Genomic DNA, 22,568 nt, shown 5'->3' on the forward strand with positions numbered 1-22,568 from the left:
GTGCACTGTATTGCAATGTAATGGATGTGTACGGACAGACCAATGTTTCCTCTAATAAATTCAATGTTTGTTTTTTTTGTTTTGTTGCTTACAGTTATCAAGAAATGTTTTTTTCTTTCTTTTAAAATGGAGTTTGCTAACTGACCCCTAGTAAGGGGCTGGTTGGCTGTTATTGTGGGGCTAGTTGGCATATTTTTTAAATATAGCAAAACACAAACAAAAATTGGATTTATTAGTAATAAACGTGATTTTAATAAATTCTATTATATATATTGCAATGAAGTAGGTTATTTGAAGTTTGAAATGACTTTTATTCACAACATTTAAAAGAATCAGCATTATGAAATACGAAAACTTCTTTCTTTCGTTCTAGCTTGGCTGTCGTGATATTGAAAGCTGCAAGATTATCAAACCACATCAGTTTTAATATGATTTGGTGTAGGTTAATTCTTCATATTTCAGAATGTAATTAAAATAACTGAAGCATCACGAAACGCAGTTTATTTCCTACTGTTCACAAACTAGCTAAGAGAGACTAAGATAGTTTTTAAATGAATTATCGAGAAACGCAATTTATTTCTTACTTTTCACAAAAAAAGAAAAAGCAATAGCTAGGCCTCTATTTTTGTAACAAAAGAGCACATACAAAATATTCTTGATCCTGAGAATTAGACCTATTCAGAAAATTCAGAGTCCGGCATATAGTCTTATCTCGATTTCTAAATGTTGACAGTGATCCAATACGTGCATGCTATTCTATAACATTGAAGTAAAAGATTGATAGAACTGTAAACAACATAACAATAAAACAAACAATGTAACAATAAAAGTTAAATAAAATAAAATTCCATATTGGGTTTGTTGGCACACTTGCCAACCAACCCCAAATGCTATATGCCAACTAACACCAAGCCCATGTTGTGCAACAAAGTCGTAATTACTTAGCAATTGTTTGCCATTTACGTTTTATTGTTTGAACCAAAGTTCAGAAGTAAGCTATATTACTTACCTCTGTACTCCAAGCAGTGACGATTCTGTGATGTTGTAACGGAGAACTGAAAAAAGTACTTCAGACTGGCAAAAACACTCTTTTTCTAATAGACGCCATTATCCGCAAGTTACAAATTCCATATGAAGGTGGCAGCTCCATCCATAGGTCGCTCTTTTATGACAGCAGCAACAGCTCATTATGTTAATTAATGAAGGAGATGCAATTCGTCAATCAGCCACTGTTGCCAACCAGCCCCGGTCTCCCCTATAGTGCGTGGGGAATTTAAAAGCAAAATGGGAATTTCTGCCTTCTAAGTTGAGATTTTATAAGGTTCCAGGCTGGCAACAATGAATTAGACTACAGTTTATGGTCGTAGTTAATGTTGTGGACCTCGAAGCAACTTTGGAAGTACATCTGGTCCCACAGTTTGTATTTTGAATGCTTGTCATTATGTAATAATATTTATTTGAATTTGGAATTCTTGAAATGGGAAGAGACAATTGAAAGATGTTTGCTACGTATCATTTTATTCATAAATCAGTAAAATGTGCTCATCTAAATTTAATTTGGTAAAGAAAATTGCGAAAATTTATAGGTGGAATTGGAGAAATTGCAAAAATATTAGTTTTGAGTCAATATAAACATTCTCTTTTTTTTTTTTTTTTTTTTTGAGAGGACAAAAAATAATTTACGGCACTCACTGCTTGAATATTAGTAGAGTAGATATACTGTATATAATGTGTAATGCAGAGTAAGTTTACTATCGAGTCCAAGCACTTCCCCAACAAAATCCGGTAAGTTTTTCATTGCATAATTCGTGTATGAGTATTTTCAGCATATTGAGATCGTAAACTGATTTTTTTTTTTTTTTTTTTTTTTTTTTTTGTCAGAATACTACGTTTGGTTGGATTAATTCTTGGGTTGACAACAAGGAAACGTTAAGAAACAAAATGGCGGAACTTTATTTAATTAAAGACAAAAAGAAATTAGGGCGAAAAGAAAATGTTGTCGGTCGAGACAGACAAGGATTATTCACAAAACAGCTGATGATCCGAAGGCGCTGCTGATTTCTGACGTCACAAACGATAAATTGATCGGCTAAGTTTGCGCATGGTCTGGATGGACAGTTTTCGTTTACAAGCAAAAGTCTGTGGCGTTGACGAGAGACTGTGTGGGCCGTACAGCCTGTGTTCATTTTGATTAAGGGGTGGTGAAAAGACGTAGATGACAGGGTAGATACTATTATTTCAAAGAACTGTGGATTTACTTGAGAGCAGTATTTCCGCTAAGTGAAAGTGACAAGCTCGTTTTCTGAAGAATTGATTTTTTTAACAATTGACAAGTACCTTGCATTATTGTGCGCTCTGTTGTTTTAAAGGAAATCGTGCTTGTTTTTGCTAATATTTTTAGTTACGTTAATCGTGTTATTCGATTTATAAGATCACTGTGATACTGTCATGTCAGTGGCTAACAATTTAAATGTTAGCTTTTCTGGCAATTATTCTATGACTTCATTAGGCCTAATTCTCAGATTTGCAGCTCTAAATCATGTGCTGAGAACACATGCCCTTGTATTGTTGTTATTATTACAATATGGACCCGTAACGTCGAAAGCAGAATGGGACGTTGAATACACAACAGCTGTTTTGAATGCTACATACCGAGATCCAATGACGGGTAAACTGCATACAGAAGTTGCCGAAGTGGGACATTATGGACAAGGTAGGATTGGTCCAGCCAGAGGAATTCTTGTGCATCTACGAACTGCTTCAGGTGCACCTGATTACGGTTGTCGGTATCCGTTACCGAATAAAATACCAGAAAGTCCGTGGATTGCTCTAATAAAGAAAGGTGATTGTGACTATGACCGGAAACTGACAAACGCATACCGAAGCAACGCGTCTGCTATTGTTGTATACAATGACAAAGAGGAAGAAATTCTGGAAAATATGAAGTTTAAGAAACCAAGTAAGTACTCTTGTCTTTCTTTTGTGTCTATAAATTATTTATTTATTTATTTATTTATTGTAAAGTGTTTCCCAGAGCACTTACTATCAACAGGTGGTATCATATGAGTGTTGATTCTGCGTCGTCTATTTTGTGTACACAGCAGGATACAATTCGCAAGACGCAACGAGCAAACATCCAGTGCTCAAGAGTAAAGCAACTCACAGAACCGTATTTTACATTTTTGCCACCCTGAGCCATTAAAAAAATGCCACCCCTCAATATCAATAAATACCGGTGTAGAAATTTTGAAAGGCCTTGTATAATTTTTAGCCGCTTGGAAAAAATGCCTTACCTTAAGGCAATTTTGCGTTAAGTAATCTCTGTTCTCTTTTTGTAATTAAGTTTAGATTGGTTTGTATACTTAATTCCACTTAATCTTTTTCGTATCTTATTCTACACCTATAGAAGGAACAAATGAGAATCACACTTGGCTAGCTGCCTTTAAACAAACAACTAATGGAGCTAGAATATCCAAATTACCAAGGTCAAGAATAATACAAATTAGTCTCAAGAAACAAGCTAATGAAAACGAAATCTGGTGGTGACAAATGAAGGAAATGGTGGAGGCGAGGCGAGGCTTACCTTTTATTGGCATGATACCTAAAACAAAATTTAAATCATGCCCTATTCTTTATGTTTTCTTTCTTTTTTCTTATTGTTTTATTTCCTTTTAAAAAAAAAATGAAAAGATGCACAAAGACACATACACACACACACATACATACATACAGTGGCGTATTTAGGGGGGCTTCCGGGCTTAAGCCCCCCCGAAATCTTACTTACTATAGTAAAGTATATGGAATATCTTGCAGAATTTTCACATTTTCAGGCAAAGCCCCCCCGAAAGTTAGCAAAGCCCCTCCCGAAACAAAATCGTAAATACGCCACTGCATACATACATACATATACATGAGCAGGAAACACCTTGCATAAAATGTAAGGGTAAGCTGAAAAGAGAAAAGAAATAATTAGTAAATAATTTAAACAAGTATTACCAGGATCTTTTTTCTTTAAATAGTTACCTCCCCTGTATGAATTTATTTCTTGATGTTATTCATACCTGTCTTTCCCACTAAAAAGAAAGTTCTTTGAAAGGAAATCGGACGTCCAGATTTCCAATTTTTCGTTAGTTGTTAGTTCTGGAAATCAACATCAGAACTGTTTTGAATTTCTCTCATCAGCTTTGTAAAGTCTTCTTATTTTCTTTCTTCTTCTAAAACACTTGTTATATTTTAAAATCCTGCCACCACTAGCAAAACACTAAACAAGGCACTATACACTAACACAAATAAGGAACGTGAAGGTTTAAGTTCTGGAATTGTCATCAGAACTTAGTTTTTTTTTCTGTTTGATTAGTTTTATTTTCTTCTAATTCTTTATTTCTTTATATTTATAATATAGGGTGTGGATCTTGTTAATTTCTTCTTCTTTCATCGTTTCTTTTCTTCCACAAGTTTCTTGATACATGTCTTGCAACAAATTGTAATTTTCCTAATTTCATTTTATCGTTTATTAAAGTTTGTATATTATCCCTTTTTAATTGGTCTCTTATTTCTCTTATTTTGTTATTTGTTATATAATTATTAGTATTCCAGAAACATGTTCTGGTGTTTGTACTTCATTACATGTACATTTATCGTCATTAATTATATTAAGTCTTCTCAGATGAGATTTATACGGTCCATGTCCCGAGATGTATTCTATTAATTCACTGCTTATTGTTCCCATTTCTTCTCTTATTTTTAAGTTTGGGATAATGGTTCTTGTTCTTTGTCCCTTTATCGAATCCCTCCATTCATCTTCCCACTTCCGTTTAATCAGTTTGTTAATATCGTCTTCGGTGCTTGGCAATTCTCCCGTAATTTCCAATATCTTCGTTCTCTCATTATTCTTTAGCCACGTCCTAATACATCTTCTTAATATCTGAAGGTGTATGGGTTCTTCATTGGCCAAAAGTTGTATTGTTTCTGCAGAGATAGTTTTTATGATGCCATGGGTTTTAATTAGCATTAATCGCTGCACTCTTATTAATTTTTGCCTTAAGTTTTTGTTTAGAAACAGTCTATGGCCCCAGATTCCGGCACAATATTGTGCAATAGCCATTAGAATAGCTTTGTTATACAATTTAAAAATTTTTCTGTCAATTTTAAAATTTTTCATAGCGACTGTTAAGAGTTTGTTGGCTATTTTTTCATCTTCTCTGTTGTTTCAGTTATATGTTTTTCGTAGTTTAGTCGTTTGTCTAGCCATACACCTAAATATTTGAATTCATTCACAATTCCTATTTTTGTGTTCCTAATTTTGATTATGGGTTCTCTCTGTAGAGTTTGGCCAAATACTGTAATTTTCGTTTTATTAGCCGATAGAGTTAATTTATTTTCTATACACCATCTTTCTAGATTTTCTAATATTATATTTCCTTTTTGCTCTATTTGTCTTCTTGAGGATGCTGTCATCACAATTGCTAAATCGCCCGCATATCCAACTACGCCTAATGTTTCTTTTAGATTGTTTAGTTTTCTTAAACATGGTTGGAAAGTAATGTCCTACATTGTAGGTCCGCATATTGAACCCTGTGGGCATCCTTTGGTGCTTATTGTTGTTATATCTTTTCCTGGAGATTTTAATGTAATCGTTCTGTCAGTACAGTAATCCAGCATGATGTTGTAAAGAGCTTTACTAATTTTTAGTTTTTTGAGTTCTTTAAAAAGTGCGGGCCACCATAGATTGTCAAAAGCACCACTAATGTCGCATAAATAACAACTTGGTACTTTTCCAGTTTACCTTCTTCTATGAGGTCAATTAGTCTTTTTACAACTGTTTCGGTGCTTTTTCCTTTTCCGAAACCATATTGCAATTTGTCATTATTTAAAATTCTGTTTTTGTTTATTCTTTCCACAATGGTTCGTTCGAAAAGTTTACTTATTACATTTAATAAGCAGATAGGTCGATAAGATTTTGGATCGTCATTTTTCTTGTCATCTGACTTTTTGAATATGATTAAGTTTGCTTGTTTCCACCTTTTTGGAATTCGTCCGTTTTTAAAACACAAGTTGAAGAGTTTTGCTGGTATGGTGCCCATGTGTCAGCATTATGTTTAAAAATTTCCGATTTTATTCCATCCGGTCCAGGAGCTTTTTTTGCTTTTAAGTCGTTTTATGTGATTTATTATTTCTTGGTTTTCTATTACTTCTATTCTGTCTTCTAAAGGTGGTAATTGCATTTCTCTTCTTATGAAACTTTGTGAGTTATTATCTTCTTCAGGTATATCCTGTAGTAATAGAGATTTGGGTATATCCTGTGGAAATGGTGGAATGAAGAAAGTGGAAGCGCCCCGAAAAAACCCGCGCACACAATGTTTGTCCACTACCAAGTTTACTTGGCGTGAGCTGGGATCGAGCCAAGGGCCCGATGAACCACAGGAGACGTTCTATCACTGCGCCACCGCGGCCCTAAACAAAGTAATTTATTTCTTGGGTTATCGACTGGGTGGATAAGCGTTGAAAAACTACGTAATTCCGGAAATTAATCAAGAATGAAAGAGGTTTGAAATTACGATAAAGAATATAGTGTGAATAATGAAAACTAATTAAACTAACTCTATGACCTATGGAACCCACAGGTTCAATGCCGCGTTCACAAAAGCTCTCCACTGACTTCTATCATTAGCCAACTGGATCCAGTTTCTACTTTCTATTCGTATTTCTGCGAGATCCATCTTAATATTGTCCTCCCATCTGCGTCACGTCTTCTAATGGTCGTTTTCCGATTGGATTTCCAGTTAAAACTTCGAGAGCGTTAATACTTTCTCCTATTCTGTCTACATGACCTGCCCATTTAAGCCTCCTAGACTTGATGACCCTAACAATGTTTGGTAAACGGTATAACTTATGTAGTTCCTCGTTATGAAGTTTCCGCCATTCCCCACCTCCGTTTTCTTGGGTCCGAATATTCGTCTCAGGATCTTGCTTTCAAATAATTTCAGTCTATGTTCTTCCCTCAGAATAAGCGACCATGTTTCGCAACCAAACAGAACAACAGGCATGATTATCGTTTTATATATTTTGAGCTTCAAATTCCTCGACAGAGTTCGCGACGACAAGAGATTTTGAAGTGAATAATTACACGAATTCCCTGATTTTAGTCGACATTTAATTTCTTCGTGAATATGTTTTTCGTCTGATAAAATTGATCCTAGATATTTGAAAGTAACTGCTTTATCAAAAGTATTATTTGATATTTTAACGCATCCATCATTTGCCGTGTCAATAATGAAAGATAACTAAAAATGTTCATTATCAATTTTCAGTTAAACAAGTTCTTGCTACCTGGATATTCACAAATGTAACAAACCGAAGTGAAGTGAACTCATAAGCTCCCGGCATTCAAAGCTATGGAACACAGCCTTTGTTGCCGAGCCGAGCCTGTCCCTGACTAAATTCAGTCACCAAATATAGAGATCTTGAGCCCTCAGACGACGGATTACTTGTCCACTAAATTTCGTTTAGACCTGACAGTAGTTACTGAGAAATAAAGTACCACATACAAGTCTAGCCGAGAAGACCCTGTCTCTGGACGAGCTTTGTAAAGCAGGCTTTATTCCCTGAATAATAGGCTGCTTACCCACCAAATTTCATTCTATTCCGTGGACAATAGGCTATTTACCCACCAAATTTCGTTCTATTTCCTGGTCAATAGGCTACTTACCCACCAAATTTCATTCTATTTTTTGGTCAGTAGGCTACTTACCTACCAAATTTCATTCTATTCCCTGGTCAATAGGCTACTCACCCACCAAATTTCATTTTATTCCCTGGTCAATAGGCTACTTACCCACCAAATTTCATTCTATTCCCTGGTCAATAGGCTACTTACCTACCAAATTTCATACGGGGCGTAAGCATACGGGAACTTCCACTTCCACTTCAGTTGTGTGTATATATATATATATATATATATCGGGTGTTGCAAAATAAGTGTTACAACTCTTGGGAGGTGAATCCTACCACTGAGACAAGAAAAAAAGTTCTCTTGAACTTTCGGCTATCGGACATAGTTTCAGATCTACAACATGCCGAAAGCGTGGGAAAATGACTTTCGGACGCCAATCGTTCGGAAACTATCCAACGTAAAGAGGGCGGGTAAAAAATTCACTGAAGAAGTCATACCTGCTGTATTGAATTTTGCATGTTTCACAATCCTACCATGCACATGCAAGGGAATCTCCAAAGGAACGTAGTGAGTTCCGAATAATCTGCTAAATGAAAGTTGGTCTAAATGGATATGAATTGATGGGGTTTCTACCAGGTAACAATAATTCGTTTGTATTAAGTCGATATCTGGAACAAATACAAAATGGTGGACACCCTCATGCTCGTTGTGTGTGGTTGCATAATCGCCAGGTACGGATGATGGCCAACAGTGAAGTTCTGAGTATTAAGTGTAGCGAATTTGTATTCAGATGCTCTAGAAAGACATCTGGAGTGTCGGTAGAGCACAACAGATGGAGCAGGGTGATTCACCTGTGTGGAAACAAGTAACGAAAAATGCCCAGAAATGCACTCATACTCAGTAAATGTGAGTTCAAAGCGTCGGAAATGTAAGGATTAGCGTCAAGAACATGAAAGCCAATGCCAATTCACCAATAATATTCCATCAATCCGATGCAATATGATGTCCAATAAGGAGGCAACAACTGAGGCCAAGTTGAAATTGTGCAAAGGGACTCACTAAGAAACTGGGTAAACCAAATGAATGTCTCTAGTGAGATCGCATGATCGATATTGAAATGTGGCCAATGTGTGTGTTGATATCGACATGTAGCTAATGGACAAATGTCAACATGTCCTACTACTGCTGGGACACCGTCTCACATGCGAAAATGAGAAAAATTACGTTGTACATTCTGCTGTTATTACATCTGGTGCACTTTTTGGTAGAAAGTAACTAGAAGAAGATTGTATCAATGTCCCACTTTGTTTGGGACATTGTCCCACAGTCGACACATATGAAAAGAAATCTCTTAATCCATGGTTCAAATTGTGATAGAGCGTGAAAATAACAAACTTGTATCATGTCTCACGTCTTCTGGTGCTTATGACGTACTCGATATCAAAATACCTCCAGAAATATGTATCTTACACACAGTACACATGCCAAGACAAAGACGAAAATGAACCAATTTGGCACATGTAACACTACAGATGGAACACCATACATATGGAAAATAAAACGACATGAGAAATAGGAAGAAACGTCTTAAAGCTCTGATTGTTTACAACTGTGCAGTAGGAGTAACAAAATGTAACGCACAAGCATGTCGGGAGGCTGTACAAGAGCGCTTGTCAAACAAAGTGGGTACTCCTCAAAGAAATGTATACAGAGAAAGTCGGGCTCCCTCGAGCCTCAGGGCTAGAGCGCTCGCTTTCGCTTGCGTGGTCGCAGTCTCCAATCCTGCTGGGAGCCCACGGCCTCAGATTCAATACCCGAGTAGTTATTTTCCTATTTTTCCCACGTGGGACGGTGTCCCAGCAGTAGTGGCACATGTTGACATTTCTCCACTAGCTACATATTGATATCAACACACAAATTGCCCGCATTTCAATATCGATCATAAATAGGAATAGGGTCATGTGATACATGATTTAAGGCGCAAATTTAATCAGAAGAACAATGGTGACGTTAATTTTGATTTACGCGCAATTGGTAAAAAGTTACAGGGAAATTAAATATTGTTGCAGCATATGTATTAGTCCTTTACCCCACCTTGTAAATTTTGTGTTAATGATAATAATTAAATAAAAAGCAGGTGGATAAATATTAGGTCTATGGAAAGAGTTGCCTTGATGGCGGCCATTTTCAAATCCACCATTTTGAATCAGACAAAAGTTTTAAACAAAACGCATAACATTGACACCTTATTAATAGCAAATTTTACCATAAATCCAACGATATAATAATTTTTGCTTCATCATTAACCAGCATTTGTTATCGCATAAACAAGTTGCTAATTTAAGGAAAAATGACCAAAGTGGAATTGTCATAATTGAACTTGGGTCTTTCTTCCAGAAAAATCCTCAATTAGTACAATCAATATGTAGTTCAGAAAAGAGTGCATGACTTGCACAAATGCTCTGCTCACAGTGAGCACACCTGACAAAGGCAATCGAGTTACACTTGACACATTTGTCGTTAATATTTCCGTCAAAGCAGTAGTCGTAAGGAGCGATCCATTTAATTTTGTGCTGGTTAATGATAAAGCAAAAATGGTTATACCGTTGGAGTTATGGTAAAAGTTGCTATTAATAAGGTGTCACTGTTATCCGATTTGTTTAAAACTATTGTCTGATTCAAAATGGCGGATTTTAACATGGCCGCCATCAAGGCAACTCTTACGATAGACCTAATATTTATCCACCTGCTTTTTATTTAATTATTATCATTAACATAAAATTTACAAGGTGGGGTAAAGGTCTAATACATATGCTGCAACAATATTTAATTTCCCTGTAACTTTTTACCAATTGCGCGTAAATCAAAATTAACGCCACCATTGTTCTTCTGATTAAATTTGCGCCTTAAATCATGTATCACATGACCCTATTCCTATTTTAAAAACTTAACCTTAATTCAAAATGGCGGATTTCAAGATGGCCGTCGTCAAGGATACCCTTACTATATGACTTCCACCTAGTCCTAATATGTACCCATATATTTTTTATTCACCTTTTGTTGTTACAAGAGGTCTTACAGAATTTTTACCTCCAACTGTATGAAGACTATTCTGTACTTCCATGTGATGTTCTGGTAGCTATATCTCCTAAACCCCTGGAGCTTCGCACCTATAACTTCACTGAAATACTGACCACATTTAGAACTACTTTCTCATATGTGTCTCAGTCAGCAACTCGATTCACCCAAACGTAAGGTTTACTTGTGAGCATTTTTCGTTACTTGTTTCCACACATGTGAATCACCCTGCTCCATCTATTGTGCTCTACCGACACTCCAGATGTCTTTCTAGAGCATCTGATTACAAATTCGCTACACTTAATACTCAGAACTTCACTGTTGGCCATCATCCGTACCTGGCGATTATGCAACCACACACAACGAGCATGAAGGTGTCCACCATTTTGTATTTGTTCCAGATATCGACTTAATACAAACGAATTATTGTTACCTGGTAGAAACCCCATCAATTCATATCCATTTAGACCAACTTTCATTTAGCAGATTATTCGGGACTCCTTACGTTCCTTTGGAGATTCCCTTGCGCGTGCATGGTAGGATTGTGAAACATGCAAAATTCAATACAGCAGGTATGACTTCTTCAGTGAATTTTTTACCCGCCCTCTTTACGTTGGATAGTTTCCGAACGATTGGCGTCCGAAAGTCATTTTCCCACGCTTTCGGCACCTTGTAGATCTGAAACTATGTCCGATAGCCGAAAGTTCAAGAGAACTTGTTTTCTTGTCTCAGTGGCAGGATTCACCCCCCAAGAGCTGTAACACTTATTTTGCAACACCCGATATATATATATATATATATATATATATATATATATATATATATATATATATATATACACAACTGAAGTGGAAGTGGAAGTTCCCGTATGCTTACGCCCCGTATGAAATTTGGTAGGTAAGTAGCCTATTGACCAGGGAATAGAATGAAATTTGGTGGGTAAGTAGCCTATTGCTACGCTTACGCCGGGAACTTAAAATAAATTCCGTGTTACATCCAAGTCGTAGAAAATAGCCACCCCACACTATGGCCCTTGTTGTTGACCTTGCGTAAACATGGCCGTGACAACCCACATTAATTTTTCATAATTGAATGAGTAGAACACATTCCGAAGACCTCAACTTTCCGACATTGGTTGAGAAAATGAATACTTCCAGGAATATATTCCAGATTTGAGAACACATCACACAATGAGAAAATTTTGTTAGATGCTCTCTTTAGCGATCAATGATTCAACCCTATCCTCACTTTATCCAATCTAAAATTAACTCTTTTCTTCTACGTCATAGGATGCGGACATTTTGTTACATGCTTTCTTTAACTAACAATACTTCGATCATATATTCAAAATCTTCCAACCTTAATTTAACTCTTTTCTCTGGCGTCATACAATAAGGAAATTTTGTTACATGCTCTCTTTAATTTACCATAATTCGGTCGTGTTCTCAAATCTTCCAACCTTAATTTAACTCTTTTTCTCTGACGTCCTACAATAAGGACAGTTTGTTACATGCTCTCTTTAACTTACAATACTTCGGTCGTATCCTCAAATCTTCTAACCTTAATTTAACTCTTTTTCCCTGGCGTCATACAATAAGGACACTTTGTTACATGCTCTCTTTATCTTACAATACTTCGGTCGTGTCCTCAAATCTTCTAAGCTTAATTTAACTCATTTCTATTACACAATTATGAATTTTGCACAGAAGTTGGGTGGATAGTAGTGTTGCCACGAGACGAGACGAGACGAGACTTCAGGCTGTCTCGTCTCGTCTCGTGCAAAGGATGTCTCGTCTCGTGTCTCGTCTCGAAAAATGTGCTCGTCCCGTCTCGTGTCTCGTCTCGAGAGGTTCTGTCCCGTCTCGTCTCGTCTCGTTTGTCTCGTTTTGTCTCGTCTTGTCTCGTAAAAATATAGCAGCATACCATGGGAACGAAAGGAAAATGTAGCAGGCTGCACCATGCTAATCAAGATACAACTAACAAGGGAAGAGAGGGAGATTATATATCGAAGTGGAAGATGGTTTATATACCAATCGAAAGCACTAATGACGCCTATTACAAAACTGTAATAAAAATTTTCCGAATGCATATACTGTGCGAGTTATATGAATATACAGGGTGTCCAGAAAATCCATTTCCACCCCTTGAAATCGCAAACGATGAGACAGATGCCAAGACTGGAAAACACGTTTTTGATCATTATAAAAGTACAATGTATCAAAGCAAACATTGTTGTCCCAGGGCCACCCGCAGAGTACCAGGCGGAATCCAACTCAAAAATTACAAAAGGTAAGGGGGTCAAGTAGTAAGAACACGGAACAAGTCTCGATCCTCTAAAATTACCCTGTGTAAAATGGCGGCCGGTCAAAATGTACGTCTTCATTTCGATTTTCTGAGCACGTTCACTTTCCATTTTGCAATCGGCACTTGTTTTCATTCTGAGACATTTATACGTATTTACTCTTCCTGGTGCAAGGAATTCTTTCGTTTGAATCATTTTATAATTGATAAACCAGATAACGAGCATAAGTACCACTGTTTTGCAGTCATAAACATAAATAAGTAGAGGTAAGAGTCTTTACTTCTGATGGCTTCAACCTCTACTTATTTATGTTCGTGGAAGTACATTATATGTTAGCTAGTCAGATCTATACACAAAGATGTCAAATGTTGTCCTTTCTTTTCTTTATGTCTTAATTTGCTTTTATTTTATTATTTTTTTTATTTAGATATTATTGGGCTCAAAGAGCAGAATCTCACAGTAGGGGCATTTCCTTTCTTTCCGTTGAGTACAAGAATTAAAGTGAAAATAAACTAAAACCCGGTTACAGAAAGAACAACTAAAACGCAAGATGTTTGCACAGTATTATCGTAGAGCGTCCATACTTGTTCTATCTGCTTTCATTTAATAACAGCTTTAAACGATGTGCTACTTGACCTCCCTTGCCATTTGAACAATTTGAACATGACCCCGCCTGGTACATTGTGGAGGACAGTGAGACAAATATTTTTACTTCCAATCATTGTCCTTTTGAAATGATGACACACATGTTTTCCTGTTTTGACATCTGCCTCACCGTTTTAGGATTTTTTTGAGGATGGCCATCGACTTTACAATGACGTTTTTGCTGACAGTTTGACCGGCCTCCATTTTGCACAAGGTAATTTTAGAGTATTGAGACCTGTTCCGTCTTCTTTCATTTCCCAAGAAGTTTCGAACGATATGCTACTTGACCCCCTTACCTTTTGTAATTTTTTAGTTGGACCCCGCCCAGTACACTGCGGGTGGCCTTGTGACAAGAATTTTTGCTTTGATACATTGTACTTTTAAAATGATCAAACACATGTTTTCCAGTTTTCGCATCTGTCTTATCGTTTGCGATTTCAAGGGGTGGTAACGGATTATCTGGACACTCTATATATCCATATAACTCGCATAGTATATGCATTCGGAAAATTTTTATTACAGTTTTGTAATAGGCGTCATTAATGCTTTCGATTGGTATATAAACCATCTTCCACTTCGATATATAATCTCCCTCTCTTCCCTTGTAAGTTACAAGTATTACCCAGAACACACAAGACAAGAAATGTCACGGTAGCTACACCGTGAAGCCTTCACCTCTGGTGTATGTGGTAGTCGGTTCGATCTCGGTTAGTGCCATGTGAGCTTTGTGGTGGACAAACATTGAATGTGTGTGGGGACCGCGGTGGCTCAGTGGTAGAGCGTTCACCTCTGGTGCTTGGGGTCTCGGGTTCGATCCCAGCCCCACCAAGTGAACTTTGTAGTGGACAAACACCGTGTGCGTGGGTTTTCTCGGGGTTCTCCCGTTTCCTCCCACTTGATTCATTCCACCATTTCATTCATTACTCATCATCACTGTCTCCTTTAGCCTAACCGGCATAACCGTGGGACGTAAAACTCAAAGATTTCATTTCATTTCATTTCATTTTTCGAATGTGTGTGTTTTCTCGAAGTTGTCTAGTATCCTACCACTTTCTTCATTCCACTAATTTTCCCATCATCATCCATTCGGCCAAAGTTGCCTAAAGGTCTTAAAAATAAATTCAAATAAGCTCACAAGGCAAGGACAAACAGTTTACAAGATATATATATACAGAGAGAGAGAGATGGAAAGATATATAGATAAATTGAGAGATAGATATATGTGTACACTTTGATTTCCTATATTCCAGCCTTTAGGTTTCACAGTGTTAACCCATAAAAATCCAAAAACTACTTTCCATTTTAGCATATTTAGATTTGTTGCAATTATTTTTTTTTAAAAAAAAAGCTCGGAACCAAATAATTTTACTGAGTTATGGAAAGTATTTGATTGAAATTTTATATGTTACTGCACACTAAGCTCTCAGTAATGGGAGCTGAACGACACATCGGAAAAAAGAATGCTTGGGGCCAGTCTTCACCTCCATGGTTCAAATCTGTTCCCATAACCGCGGGGTGTGTGCTACTATGTGGTGCTTGCCCCGTTTGTGTAACAAACTCATGACAGTACACCCAGATTAACTAATGGCTTAAAAAAAAAAGTTGATTTTTGGGTGGCCATTTTGGATTAAAGTTTCTTATATTGTCGGGATCTATTCGCAATCATACAACGTACATCTTCATACCAAGCCGAGCGGTCTGCGGCGATAGACCATCGGCTTGAAGGCCCCGGGTTGAGTCTCGGAAGGGTCATGTGTATGGATTTTAACAACATTTGTTTTTTTCGTACTGTGTCATGGGGGGAAATCGTACGGGATAAAATGATTTCAGTCTGAAAAAAATGGAGAGAATATCCTCCCCAGGATACTTTCATGGGAGTAAGGAATTAGTAAAAATATAGGATATACATTTTATAGCAGGTTTAAAAATATGGTTTGGGTATCCTATTTCTTTTCTGTTAATTATGCTCTTCAATGTTCGAATTTTGATCATTCTCATGATATTTTCTGCTTTCAACGGAGTTCCATGAATATTATACCAAATGTTCTTTACACTTATCAAGTTCGAGAGGTTTTATGCGCCTGTAAGAAACAATTTCTGAAGATAATTCAGGTCCTAATGAATATTATTCACTAGGAAAGGGAAGTATTCATCTCCTCTCAACATGGAAGCAGAGGGCAATTTCGCACTCTGGTCAGATCAAATATTTCCGCGTAACAAAACGAAGGTCCCCCTGTAAAACTTCTTTACCTAAAGTGTTATTGTTAGTATCATAAATTTGCTGAAAGCAAACAATTTGAAGGGTTCGTCGATAATATCTTTGCTTCCTTTGTCGTCCGCCCGCCTTCCAAACGAAGAAGTGAATTTTACAACATGACTGCTGTATAATAAGCGAGCGATTGGTAAAATGGCAAAGTGTGTTTTTATGTGTGTGTGTGTGAGAGAGAGAGAGAGAGAGAGAGGGAGGGAGAGAGAGAGAGAGAGAGAGAGAGAGAGAGAGAGAAGACAAAATTTTAGTTGCAAGATGACATACTTCAATTGCCGTTTTCGGTTCATATAGCAAAAAGAATACCGCCACCAGAGAATAAAGACAAGTGTAGACCTTACCCAGTTTTCAAATTGAATAGATGGTGGTGGTAGTTCGGTTTCTTGACCTTGTAAAAATCTTCCCTGTCTTTGATTTTGTTTGTCATCATTCCAGCCAGAAATTAAAAAAAAAAAAATGAGAATTCCTCAGTTTACAGCAAGGGGAATTGGGGACAAGACATTAAGGATGATATTCCTGGAAGCTCATGTATCACGATTGTTTCATTCAATAGGAAGAGGACACTTTTCCATGAAGGCTTTTCAACATGTTTTCTCACAAAGGGGATTTTCCTTTTGCAATCTATATGACCACTGGCAATTTCAATCTTGGCCATTCCCGCCAGCGTTTTCATTTTCGAGTCACGAGACGAGACGAGACATTTCAGGAGACGGGACAAGTATTCTGTCTCGTCTCGTGTCTCGTCTAAGAAGGTTCTGTCCCGTCTCGTGTCTCGTCTCGTTTACGAGACGAGACGAGACGAGCCACGAGAAATGTCTCGTCTCGTGGCAACACTAGTGGACAGTACAATATTCCATCATTACTTTTATGTATTTCTATAAATTTATAGCCTATGTTTTAAAAGTTAGGTCTCTTGTTTGATTTCAAAGATCACTAGCAGTCTTTTCATATGCAACCGGAGTTAATTTTGAGTAAAGCGGGATTATCTGGTAGATAAGGGCAGAAGTTCGAGCAAAGTTTCAGATTTTCACGACTTTTCATAATATTTGCAAATAAAATAAAATAAAATAAAATAAAATAAAATAAAATAAGAAAATTATTTATATTCCGATTTTTTATTTATTTATGAGTAAAAAGAGTTTGCATGCGGAATGCTTTCATATACAATGACTTCATTTACATGAAAATTGAAGAATGTATATATTGATTACATATGAGAGCGCTCTACATGCTTTTCGTTTTAGTTATACATAAATGGATTTTTTTAAAGTATTTTTTTTCGAAACAACTATTTTTTGTTTTAATATTTTTTGTTTAGTACGATTTGTTTTAGTTTGTTTATTCTTTAGAAGAAAGTCTGTTTTTAAAAATATTTTTTTATTTTAAATTTATTTTTAACATAAACATGCCGTGGTAAACCAAACTCGAAAGGTTCCAGTATGTAAAGCTGTGGAACACAGCCTCTGTTACTGAGCCGAGCCTGTCTCTGCCCGAGCTCGGCCACCAAAATAGTGATATTTATTCTTTAGATGATAAGGTACTTCCCCATCAAATATTAAAATATAGAGATGCAATTATTATTGTAAAATGTCCATATCTTCGAGTCTCTGAGGGGTAGAGACATGAAATTTGCTAAATAAATTTCCCATTTAAAATAATTACACGCATGTTTCTTTTTTTATTCCCCTACAAGGAAGAGGAAAAAGTTAGGTAAAAAGGGTAGGAGTTGCAATTTTGGCCATATCTCGAAATTGCTGAAGGTTAGAGACATGAAATTTGGTATTTAGGCTTTTAATTAGAATAATTAAAAAACGTATTTAAGCATTTCTTTTTATGTTTCCCTTAGAAGAGAAGAAAAAAGAAAGATTTGTAATTGTTATAAGAGAATGACCCTATCTTGAAATCCTTTGAGGTTACAGAAATGAAAATTAGTATTAGGTTTTTAATTTTAAGGGCGTGTTCCAGCATTTAGGGTCAGAGTTGCAATTGTTATTATAAGGTGGTCATGTCTCGAAATCCATTAAGATTAGAACAGTGTCCAGAATAGCTGTTCAACAAAAATTTTGCAGCACTGGGGCGCACCACACAGTATCATATGTGGAAGACAAAAATCGGTTTATTGTTAAAACGAAGTTAAACCAAATAAATTATCCACCACAGGCTGGCACTGACAGTGAATACGAATATCAGTTTGCACCACCGACATTTAATCTGTAGTCAATCTTGCATGAATTGGTGCTTCAAACTAATCACGCTGCGCCAGAACGGTCGGCTGCGGAACTATCCTGAGCGGCACTCCGAAACCTGTTGGACTATGCTTAAGCATTGCAGAAGACATTGTTTCAATACATCATCGCTTGCCATGTTTGAACACTTACTCGCTGTAAACACTGAATTGGGGATGTAGATCAAACGAAAGGACAAGTCTCCTGCATGAGTTGACACTTAAAACAAGAATAAACATGATTGAATATCATTAATATAGTAAGCAGCAAAAGCACGGAGTACTTACGGACTTTTTTTTTTTTTTTTTTGTCAAGTGTGCGTTTCGACTTTCCTCGCCTTCTGCTGATAACGGCATTCTTCACCATTGCTGCTGTGGATGTGATAAGACAGTGTTACAACTGGAGGAAAGAAACGAGCTTGAGAGCCTTGACTAGACTAACCATTCATCCTACTTTATTTTACTTCACAACAACAAATTTTCAGTTGAATTTATGGACAAAGCACCTCCTAGAGTATGACGTCATTACTTAATACTTTGACCCCCTTCTGATCAAAAACACAAAACATGATTTGTTGTGTGTAATGGTATACTAAAGGACTAATTATTCTCAAAATTTCAGATTTTTTCATCCAGGGTCATTGGAAATATTGGACAGTGAAACATGCCAAATTGGCATAATTCCCCAACTTTACGATTTTTTCAGGCCTTTGGGATCAACTACAAGTCTGTAAATTTTTGTGTATTAACTTATGACCCAAGGCTACATGCACACACAAATTCAGACTTCTACGTCAGTTGTTTCATCTTCCCAATATGACTACAATGTCCAAAAATGTTGCTACTGTAGACTCTGATTTCACCCCCTTCAAGTGGTTTTAGCCAAAAATGTTAAGAGATCAAAGTTTTAGCTCTGCACGAGTTGGAGACGTCCAGCAATTTTCAATTTGGTATGACAAATACATTCTGAGATATGCAAAACAACGTAAACGCCTAAAATCGAAAAAAACGCAAAATGGTGGCAGGCGCTCTGTCGCCATGGGATGTTGTAAAACACAATTAATTGTGGTTTTGAAGTACCCTGATACAGGATAAACATTCATGAAAAATTAGATTTTTTGGAGATGGTCGAGCGGTACATGCTTGATCACTTAGAGTGGATTGACTCTCTTTCTTTTTCTTTTTCTTTTTCTTTTTGGTTGCATCTAAAAATTATTAGAATGTCTCAAGAATTTCTGGTCACAAGAGGAGCACAAAACGGGTGATAAAGCTACATTTACTTCTGTAAACCATATTTATCCTCTATATTAATCTCGTTGTTAACGCGAACGCATTTGGTGCACGTAGTCTGGGGATCAAATCCCGATAAGAGAGCACAAAATTTTAATTTCACAATCATTCACTTTCATTGATCAACCAATTTCTTTAGCCTAAAGGGCATAAGGGCATAATTGTGGAGCGTTAAATTTTAAAAAGATAATAATTTCATTTATTTAATACATATTGTATTTACTATTGGAGTATATTGGAGTATTATTGCACAATAACTTGTGTACCTTTAAAAAACGTTGATAAATGCTCTTCATTATATTCGTACAACCACTTCATCGGTTTATAGTTTTTAGTTTTTGATACCTGGGTAGTGTTATTAATAATGATTTGAAGTGTGAACATGAAATAAAATCAAGGATAGCAATGACGAAAGAAGTCTTTTGGAGGAAGAAAAGACCATTTTGTGGGACCTTGAGAAGAAGATTCTAAAATGTTTCGTGTGAAGTATTGTGCTGTGTGTCGGAGACCTGGACATTACACAAAAACGATGAAAAACGACTGGAAGCTGTCGAAATGTGGGTGTGGAGAAGAATGGAAGGAATTAGGTGGGGCGAGCGGAAAATGAGTTAGTGGGTGTTAGAAACGGTGGGGAAGAAAAAACAATTTTTCTTATATTATTAAGATGAGGGACAGAAACTGGTTGGGACATTGGGTAAGAAGGAACTGTATCATGAGGGATGTACTAGAGAGTGTGATGGCAGGAAAGAGAGGGAGAGGGCGAGGGAGACTACAATTAATAGACGATATCAAAACAGAAAAATCGTACGTCAGAACGAAGAGGCTAGCGGAAAACCGTGCAGCATTCTATTTCTATTTCTATATTGTAAGTAGTGTTGTCACGAGACGAGACAGAACCCTTTTAGACGAGACAGACTACTTGTCCCGTCTCGAAAACGAGACGATACACAAGACGAGACGGGACGTTTTGTGAGATATCTCGTGTCGTGTCTCGAAAATGAAAACGCTGGCGGGAATGGCCAAGATTGAAATTGCCAGTGGTAATAGAGATTGCAAAAGGAAAATCCCCTTTGTGAGAAAACATGTTGAAAAGCCTTCATAGAAAAGTGTCCTCTGTCTATTGAATGAAACAATCGTGATACATGAGCTTCCAGGAATATCATCCTTAATGTCTTGTCCCCAATTCCCCTTGCTGTAAACTGAGGAATTCTCAATTTTTTTCATTTCTGGCTGGAATGATGACAAACAAAATCAAAGACAGGAAAGATTTTTACAAGGTCAAGAAAGCGAACTACCACCACCATCTATTCAATTTGAAAACTGGGTAAGGTCTACACTCATTACAGGCTGTAGTTGAAAGTTCTGGCTGAGATGGCGGAAGAGAACAGAACAGACTACACTTGTCTTTATTCTCTGGTGGCGGTATTCTTTTTGCTATATGAACCGAAAACGGCAATTGAAGTATGTCATCTTGCAACTAAAATTTTGTCTTCTCTCTCTCTCTCTCTCTCTCTCTCTCTCACACACACACACACACACATACACATAAAAACACACTTTTACCATTTTACCAATCGCTCGCTTATTATACAGCAGTCATGTAAAATTCACCTCTTCGTTTGGAAGGCGGGCGAAGGACAAAGAAAGCAAAGATACTATCGACGAACCCTTCAAATTGTTTGCTTTCAGCAAATTTATGTTACTAATAATAACACTTTAGGTGTAGAGGTTTTACAGGGAGACCTTCGGTTTGTTACGCGGAAATGTTTGATCTGACCAGAGTGCGAAATTGCCCTCTGCTTCCATGTTGAAAGGAGGGGAATACTTCCATTTCCTAGTGAATAATATTCATTAGGACCTGAATTATCTTTTCAGAAATGGTTTCTTGCAGAGTGTAAAGAACATTTGGTATAATATTCATGGAACTCCGTTGAAAGCAAAAATATCATGAGAATGATCAAAATTCGAACATTGAAGAACATAATTAACAGAAAAGAAATAGGATACCCAAACCATATTTTTAAACCTGCTATAAAATGTATACCCTATATTTTTACTAATTCCTTACTCCCATGAAAGTATCCTGGGGAGGATATTCTCTCCAATTTTTTCAGACTGAAATCCTTTTATCCCGTACGATTACCCCCCTGACACAATACGAAAAAACAAATGCTGTTAAAATCCATACACATGACCCTTCCGGGACTCAACTCGGGGTCTTCAAGCCGATGGTCTATCGCCGCAGACCGCTCGGCTTGGTATGAAGATGTACGTTGTATGATTACGAATAGATCACGACAATATAAGAAACCTAAATCCAAAATGGCCACCCAAAAATCAATTTTTTTAAGACCACTAGCTAATCTGGGTGTACTGTCATGAGTTTGTTACACAAACGGGGCAACCACCATATAGTAGCATACACCCCGCGATTATGGGAACAGATTTGAACCATGGAGGTGAAGACTGGCCCCAAGCATTCTTTCGTCCGATGTGTCGTTCAGCTCCCATTACTATGGCACTTTAAGTAGAGCTTACTGTGTAGTAACATATAAAATTTCAATCAAATACTTTCCATTATTAAATAAAATTATTTGGTTCCGAGCTTTTTTTAAAAAAGAAAATAATTGCAACAAATCTAAACATGCTAAAATGAAAAGTAGTTTTTGAATTGGTATGGGTTAATACTGTGAAACCTAAAGGCTGGAATATATGAAATCAATGTGTACACACATATCTACTGTATCTCTCTATTTATCTATATATCTTTCCATCTCTCTCTCTCTCTCTCTCTCTCTCTCTCTCTCTCTCTATATATATATATATATATATATATATATATATATATATATATATATATGCAAGTGGGCTGATAGTATACGGTAGTGTCGGGGATGTTGACACCTTTACATCGAACTTTGCTTGTCGTGTAAACATTATTTGACATTCGTGTCTTCATCTTCGACATACCTATGAGCAATTTACTGTAGATTCATGTATTGAAACTGGTGAAAAAAATTTCAATGTTTCAGAATGAAAAAAAAAAAAGCCAGGGTCGAGAAACCTCAGACAACTAACAGCAGAGATATAT

The 22,568-nt window shown here is 36.7% G+C and overlaps 1 protein-coding gene across 1 annotated transcript in view; it reads left to right on the top strand.

The window, feature by feature from the left end:
- The first annotated feature begins 2,164 nt into the window (after positions 1 to 2,164).
- Positions 2,165 to 22,568, top strand: part of gol (ring finger protein goliath) — a 420,378-nt gene continuing 399,974 nt past the window's right edge. The window contains exon 1 of the mRNA XM_081738798.1: positions 2,165 to 2,959. Coding sequence (XP_081594924.1) covers positions 2,449 to 2,959 — 511 coding nt within the window. The 5' untranslated portion in view covers positions 2,165 to 2,448. The remainder of the gene's footprint in view (positions 2,960 to 22,568) is intronic.

The sequence above is a fragment of the Thermobia domestica genome, chromosome 14, assembly GCF_964235325.1.
Source record: "Thermobia domestica chromosome 14, izTheDome1.hap1.1, whole genome shotgun sequence".
Classification (NCBI taxonomy): domain Eukaryota; kingdom Metazoa; phylum Arthropoda; class Insecta; order Zygentoma; family Lepismatidae; genus Thermobia; species Thermobia domestica.